This window comes from Rhodnius prolixus, unplaced genomic scaffold (genome assembly GCF_049639745.1).
Source record: "Rhodnius prolixus isolate KJV_2025 unplaced genomic scaffold, Rpr scaffold_7, whole genome shotgun sequence".
Classification (NCBI taxonomy): Eukaryota; Metazoa; Arthropoda; class Insecta; order Hemiptera; family Reduviidae; genus Rhodnius; species Rhodnius prolixus.
In genome coordinates, this window is record NW_027411582.1 from 39432906 (window position 1) to 39441177 (window position 8272).

Below are 8272 nucleotides of genomic sequence, written 5' to 3' on the forward strand. Positions count from 1 at the left end.
ATTAAACGTTCTAAGTTTGGAGAACATTTCATCACTTGATATTTGGGTCCTAAGACATACATAGGTCCTGGTTGAGGACTGACTTATCCAGTCATTGTAATATTGCTATTTCTAGGAGAATTTCAATACGGGGAATTAGTTGTAGGAACCACCATTATACTTAGTTTAGGAAGAATCAAAGAACTTTCAACAGTTCTCTGACAGCTGAGTGAAAACAGATCCCTAAAAATTTTTGGCGGTTAGTGAAAGACACGATATGTGATTTCAGTTTAAATTATTACATCTTTTCTTGACATTTAGGTGATTGTTTGTTGGCAATAAAGATTTTTTTCCCTCAGTAAATGAATATGTGAATTATGGAATTAGAAGTGAGTAATCTGCTGGAGCTATTTCCATCATTTTATTATCCTATAAATTCCAGGGACAACGCTGACTGTACAGCAATAGAACTTCATTTGTGGGGTGTGTGTATATATATGAAAAAAGGAGTTGAACTGAGTGGCAGGGAAGCGGATAATGAAAGAGGGTTCGGAGGCGGTTGGATGGGAGGATAGGGGCGCTATCGACCCCATTCCTTATATATTTATCTGCACATTCCGACACGGTGCTCATTGCGAGGATATTGCCGCCGCCGGCAGACTCTCAATGTTTACATTCACGCCGGCTCACCTCCACATCTAGCCACTTCATATAACCAATATCTGTTCTGGAACTTACGTATAAAAATTTGAAAAAAAAAAAAAAATATATTCTAAAATGTCAAACAGCTTAGCGCACATTAGCCTCCAATTAAGGACTTCGTAATCAATCACCAACAACTATGAAGTATTTATATTTTCCTTTATTAGGGTGATCTTTAAGCAATAACTCACAGCAAGCACTTTCTCCCTCACAGGAGGCGCTCAGTAATCTAGAACTCTTGTGTGAACATTAAAACGAAATTCTCATACTGCAGTTTACGTCATTAAACTTTCTTAGGAACAGAATATTATTCTTTATTAAGATAATATTCGTTGGAAGAAGCATGATGTCATAGTAACCCAAAGCCACCACCTAAAATCAGGCTAAAAACCAAAATGCTGCGCGTTTTCTCAAATTGGTGATGTTAGGCTTAAGAATGCCGAGAAAATTAGAGGAAAATCAAAAGACAGTTCTTCTTGTGGCCTGATATTCTTCTAACATCTAGAGACCTGAACCTAGAGAGAGAGAGATCCTGGACTGAATTTGAACCCTGAGCTTCACTGAACCTCTACTGAACTGACAACCCCTTCTTGTTAATTTGAAACTTACCTTGCATTTATTCATTTCAGTGGAAAATTACTCCAAAGGCAAAAATGTTGAACAAGTTTTAACTAGGGAAACTATAGGAATTCCAGCATTACCGGAAAACCTTGTTTGGATGCAGGTATTTCTTTTTCATTTTTTTTATTACTACTTAAAAACAATATATTTAGCGTTGTGTACTGCTATATTACATTTTAGTTAAAATAGCAAGAACTTGCACAATACTAACAGAATAATGAACAGAATTATATTAAGCCATTAGTGATTGGATAGTTAGAGCTCTTCACCAATCACTTAAATAGCTCAAAGCAAAGTTTTGCTGTAATTACCAGAGTGCTTGTCATATCTAGTTTTCAGGATTTATTGGTTAAGAAGTAACTTCAATTAAATTCTAATAATTGTTATTATTAAAAGTTTGCACCACTTAAATAAGGTCCGTCTTAATAATCAATAAAATTTGACGAATTTAGATAAAATTTGGCAGGAAGAAGTAGTTCGAGCTTTACTATGTTCCAGTAAAGTGCCATCCTACTCTTACAGTTACTACAGGAAAGCATTACAATCGAACGTATTTGAAGTTTAAATTCTCTTTGCCTTTTAGGGAGAAGTTCTGTAAATGCACTTTAATAATTCCAACTCCCCTTAAAAACAAGTACTTAAAACGGAGTTCAATATGCTATTTACGTACAAATACCTTCCAACAGTATTCGAAACGTTTTCAAAAAAAAAAAACTATTTCTGATATACATATATATGTATTTAAAAAAATAGTAACATGATTTATTGATTTAAAATAATAATACTCAATTAAATTAATTGTACTAAATTATTAATATAGTGTAACAGCGAAGGGGAAAAACTGAGTGGTTAGAGTTCGAACATCCAGCTGCTGGACCCTTACATAATTTACTCCTAACACTTTATCAGGGTCTCTTCAACGACATTACCATTGGCGTCTTTTAGGCACAACAATTGCTGGATTCTTTGGGAACCGCAACTCTTGATTATACTTTTAAAAGATCTCTCCAGTGGTAGTTACGGTTCCTACATAATACCATATCTGCTTACAACGAAAGTACTATTTATTCCAAATGTTAAGCAAATCTGATAAGCAGATATGAACATTTCAGAATAGACAAAGGGGACAATCTATCCAAAAGTGATAAGATAATGGATTATTAAAGCTTAAGATTTGAAGGTTTTCAAATCCCTTCAAATTTCAAACCATAATATCTCATTTTCCACTGATGAAATTTCAATGCAATCTGTATCCAATTGTAGGGAAAACTTAGCTCTATAATTGGCGAAAACCCGCATTGTTTTAGTGATAATACATAACGAGATATTGAAGCTTAAAATTTGGAGGTTTTCAAATCCCTTCAAATTTCAAACCTTAATATCTTATTTCTTACTGATCAGATTTCAATGCATTCTGTACCTAATTGTAGGGAAAACTCACCTCTATAATTGGCAAAAAACCGCTTTGTTTTAGTGATAATAGATAACGAGATATTGAAGTCTAAAATTTGGAGGTTTTCAAATCCCTTCAAATTTCAAGCCTTAATATCTCATTTCTTACTGATCAGATTTCAATGCATTCTGTACCTAATTGTAGGGAAAACATAGCTGTATAATCGGCAAAAAAACGCTTTGTTTTAGTGATAATAGATAACGAGATATTGAAGCCTAAAATTTGGAGGTTTTCAAAACCCTTCAAATTTCAAACCGTAATATCTCATTTCCTACTAATCAGATTTCAATGCAATCTGTACCCAGATGTAGGGAAAACTCACCTCTGTAATTGGAAAAAGCCGATTTGTTTTAGTGATAATAGATAACGAGATATTGAAGCTTAAAATTTGAAAGTTTTCAAATCCATTCAAAATTTAAACCTTTAAATCTCATTTCCTACTAATCAGATTTCAATGCAATCTGTACCCAATTGTAGGGAAAACTTAGCTCTATAATTGGCGAAAACCCGCATTGTTTTAGTGATAATAGATAACGAGATATTGAAGCCTAAAATTTGGAGGTTTTTAAATCCCTTCAAATTTCAAACCTTGCTATCTCATTTCCTACTCATTAGATTTTTATGCAATCTATACCAAATTGTAGAGAAAAGTTAACTCTATTACTGGTATAAAAAGGAATGTTTTATTGATAATAGTTTTTTAGATGTAGAAGGTTAAATTTTTTTGGTTTTTTAAATCTTTCAAATTTCAAACATTCACACTGGGTACATTGGAATCGTAGAACGAGAGTTGATTCGACTGTACGCTTCTGGATTTGTAGAAGGGTACTCTATGATTCTTTATATTCTGCTGGTTGGGTTTGGCAGTACGGTGAAGATGTAATTTGTAGATTTTCGCTTTTGCATGTGTTCAAAGAGACGTTTGGACCCCAGAAGTCGTTTTGGTTGGCGGCATTTTCTTTTCAGTTCTTGGGTGCACTTACGTTCATAGGATCCAAAAAATATAATACCTTTCCAGATAAATTCCTAGATTGCAATATTATTTGGTAGTCGATATGTTCTGATCGTTTAATACAAACGCACAAATAATATGAAAGCCAACTAAAACGGCAATGCTTTAGTAACCAGCCTTAATTAATTTTTTGTACATATTTCAGGTGAAAGGTGGCAGTAAAATGAGAAACTTGCTCGAACTGGCGTTGGAGGAGTTCGCTCAGGGTAGAGATGTGCTATGGAGTGGCTCTGGGCCAGCTTTGGGCAAGACGATTAGTTGTGCGGAAGTGATGAAAAAGAAATTTTCTCCGATACACCAGTTCAACAAGATATCATACAGAAGGTTTTAGGCATTTTACCCAAATTTCCTTGTCAATTAACAAAATATTCCCATACGGAGATCCCGGGTTCGAATCCAGCAGCTAGCCCTTAGTTTTTCTCTACTTAGGCGCTTCTTTTGCAGCCCGCTGACCGGTGATAGACAGTGTTGTCTGTAACGAGAACACTTTCCGGTCAAACTAAACGTCAATTCCTTATTTTCGCTTTTGTTTTGCAATCGTAACTTCAAATTCAGAGTACCCTGTTTGTAAAATCCAGTTCATGCCTGGAATTACCGTTACAAAATTATTGGAAAAATAAGTAATTCCAGTCTGTTTATGGACGAAAGAATGTAATTTTTGCTGCATGAGTATTAATAACTAAGCCAGCTGTGGAATGTACACACAGGGTAGACTGAATTTGAAGTTACGATTGCAGAATTAATGGAAAAGAATTCTCGTCTTAGTTTGACTGGTAAGAATCTTATTTTCTTCATTCTTTTGCAATCTTTCTTCTTCATTTGTTCAAAACTAAAAGAGAACTTCTTATTTTTCAATTCATTTTTTAGACGAAATTTAAAATTCGGCTACTCTGTGCATAGATTCTACCTCTGCCGTAATTATTAATACACTGAAGCAGAAATCCTAATATTTACATTCAACCGAGACAGAATTCCGTATTTTTTCATTATTTTTTGCAATCATAACTCAAAATTCAGGCTACTCTGTGTATCAGGGCCGTCTCCAGGTTTTGTTGGGTCCTTGGGCGACATAACCTCCGCGGGTCCCTTTGTGGAGGAAATTATGTGGCGGCAGCCAACTAGATTAAAAATTATACAGTAATAAGTAAAACGTTGATCTAAGTAAATAGGTATGCCCGCGGTCGCTTTTCTGAAGATTAGCCGTCGCCTTCTTTGTCAGCCATTCTGTGCAGCAAAACCATTTACTTTGTGCTTTGTTGATTCAACTTCTTGATTCGCTTTAATCGCTCCTTTTGAGTCTTCCAAAAGGCGGTGGGTGGGCGGCAAGTGGAGGGGACCCCTATAATCGATGTGGGCCCTAAGCACTTGTCAGGGTAAGCCGGGTAATAATCTCTTGCAATTTCAGGTGTGAAGAACATTGGGAGCCGAAAATGGAAGGTCTGGACCCGCTGGTAGTGAACAGGGACGTCCCACTTATTCATATCCTGCTCTCCCATCAGCCAATCAACAGCGACTTGCCAGGGTAACTTCTTTTCTTAGCTTTTGGAAGAGAACATGATTCATTTGTGCGAAATTTTTACTCCACTTAATGTATTTGTTTTGTTGAAGGTATCAGATGGTTGGAGAACAAAAACATGTTCCAAGTAGACATGCTAAACCTATGACAAGTAAGAAATTCGAACAGAGACCTTTTAACCGTAAAAAGAACATTACACACGATCAAGCCCAAATGGAAAGTTATGGATTAAAATTTAATCGTAAAAAAAACAATAAGAAAGCAAATAAAGAGAGATCGAATGAAAACTAAAGTATATCTATATTTTAAACTGATTTCACCGACGATGGAGAATAACATGATGTTAAGAAGGTTTTTGCCGGCTGTTATTTTTGCATACACAATGGAATACTTTATGCGTGAACATTTTTTCTATTTCTTCGTGTATATGCTGAATTTTAATTTGTGGCCGTAAAGGCTAAAAGATCAGTTTTTCAGCTAATAGTCGATATATGTGTGCTGTCATCAATGGCTCTGATATGGGTGACTCATACCGTCCAACTTTTTCTAATAAAGCTATTGAAGTAGGCTCAAATCCTTACTGAAATGTTCACCAATTTGAGGCAAACTTTTACATATATTGTAGATATTACTGTTACAATATATATGTGAAATTGTTATTAAACAAAATATTTTGTAACCAAGTAAAATAATAAAATTTCATTTGATTTGATATTGCTTTATTGCTACCCAAAAGAGGTTTCCACTCACCACCGAACGTGGCTTTACTACTGTTCAATGGTGGTACTGCGGTCATTGTACGTCGGATTGATGGACCCAAGGGGAAACCCGAATTCAAAGTGTTATCCTTAGTAATAACTACCGCTTTTAGAGTTCAAAATGAAGCATTGGCCCACTTCAAGAACTACAAAATTTACATTTTAGACTTTTTCCAACGTTACCTGGACCATAACTGTACTCACTCGAGTAGACTTATCATCAAAACACTACTCCTTCTTACCGACTTTAGCCGCTCACACACGTACTCTTAATTTTTCTGTAACACCTGGAAAAGAAAACTGGAAAAATCTGGTGTAGACATCAACTTTCTCTAACTGTAATTTTCTAGGTTCCAACTTCCACAGTTTTTCAAATTCAAAATTTCAGAACATATGTTATTCTTACTAACATGGCACCTTTAACCTACCTTTTATCACTTCTCTGGATTCTATAAAACGAATTTTCCTACAAAATTATTGAAATAAATTCATAGGTAAGTGCAGTAGTTTAGAGAAAATCGAAGGAAAATCTTTTGGGAAATGTGAAAAGCCCAGTTAGAAATTCTACATGTGTAGATCTACAACTTTTATTTGGAACATGTTTCCCAAAAATACAAATGAATGCCATTCTGTAAGAGAGCTTTGTTAATCTTTCCTGTAAGGAGCTACTTTCTGGAATATGGCTCCTGTATATTGTTAAGATGGTTAAATACACATGTTGATTTTGAACAAAAAATTTCTTATCCGGATGTCATTTGTACAAGAAAAATGGTAACTTTCACGAAGTAGCTGATACTATTATCATTACAAAGAATTTCCATTTTTCCAAAATTTTATTTTGGCAGTTCTCGAAAAAAGGTTGGCATTAAATTATTGTATACTTTCTTATAAAGGTTATATTTCAGTGCAATGGAAGGTTACAAACTGCGTATTGTTAGGAAGGATATTACTAAAATGTTCGGCGTTTGATGAAAGTTTGTTATGATAGAGTCATGAAAAAAGAATTCAGAGGAAGTGTTGTAAGTGATTTCGTACGTGTTGCTAAAAGTAAATAGGCCTCTTAAGACTCGCAAACTGACCAAAAAGTAATGCCACACAGCTCATAGCAACAATAATTAATGATGAGCCAAATTAAGCAGGTACTGCAGTTTTATAGATCATCAATATAAACAAGTTATCTTTTTAAAATATTATTTACATTTATTAATTTCACAGATAGAATATACATAAAACATAAGTACATAGTTATATTGAAAAATGAAAATTAGAGAGACTATTCTTGCTACACATTTGGTAAACAAATAGAAGGCTTCGGAACGTTGTCTCTATTACAACCTTAAATAAACGTTCGAAAATAGAATGAAAGACAAATACAGTCCAGCTGCGTTTGTCTTCTATTATTCTAGATTAATTTAAATAAATTTATTCATATAAATATATAGATTGTATATGCCTCTTGTAAAATCATCTTCAGAAAGAGTATTGATTTCTAATTTACTTATTGTTGACATTATCACTAGAGAATCAGTTTCAATCTTTCCGCTATATTGTACATTAATACGAATTATATATCTACAAAATTTTTGTATTTCTTCTTCTTCTTATTTCTTTTTTTAAATTGAGATCTTGGTCTCTAAATTTACAATAATATATCACTATAAGAGACTACCTACTCAAGTAAGGACAATTACAAAAATTTAGTCAAATGGACTGTTTTCAAAATTTAGAAAAGTCCTGCATTTTAATACTTTCATCATTATTAAATTTTTATTTATTAACAATTCACTGAAGATAAACAATTATCAAATTCATCGTAAACTGCTTTTTACAATAAATATATTTGGATATAGTATGTATATTTTAAAGTTAAAAATTGGTGGTGGAAAGTTCAGATTTGGAGATAGGAAAATTTAAATAAGTTAGAGGGACCTCTATAATAGGCTCCAGGAGAAGTGAGATTCATGAAGGGAACACAAAGGAGAGTTTTAACAACAGAGGAACACAATAAGCTAAGATCCGTACAAAACTCTCTATACAGCACGTTCACATTTACCAGCTGCATAGAGAACTTTGGCGCTTTTAGTTGGTTTTAAACAAAATACTATTCAAGAATAATCTTTAGTGTTTGAATCACAAATTTCTATTATTTAAAGTTCTGTAACTAGTTCATAATTAAGATTAATATTTACTTAAAACTTAAATGCTAAAAAATACTGACAAAAGGAAAAAAT

The 8272-nt window shown here is 33.7% G+C and overlaps 1 protein-coding gene across 4 annotated transcripts in view; it reads left to right on the forward strand.

Annotated features, from left to right (window-relative positions):
* The window catches only part of Rpp25 (ribonuclease P protein subunit Rpp25), a 38131-nt gene extending 32136 nt beyond the window's left edge, over positions 1–5995 (forward strand). For all 4 annotated transcript variants that reach the window (XM_074115344.1, XM_074115342.1, XM_074115343.1 and 1 more), the window contains 4 exons: positions 1311–1405; positions 3913–4091; positions 5173–5289; positions 5376–5995. In XM_074115344.1, the coding sequence (XP_073971445.1) occupies positions 1311–1405; positions 3913–4091; positions 5173–5289; positions 5376–5574 (590 nt within the window). In that variant the 3' untranslated portion in view covers positions 5575–5995. The remainder of the gene's footprint in view (positions 1–1310; positions 1406–3912; positions 4092–5172; positions 5290–5375) is intronic.
* Positions 5996–8272: the final 2277 nt, after the last annotated feature.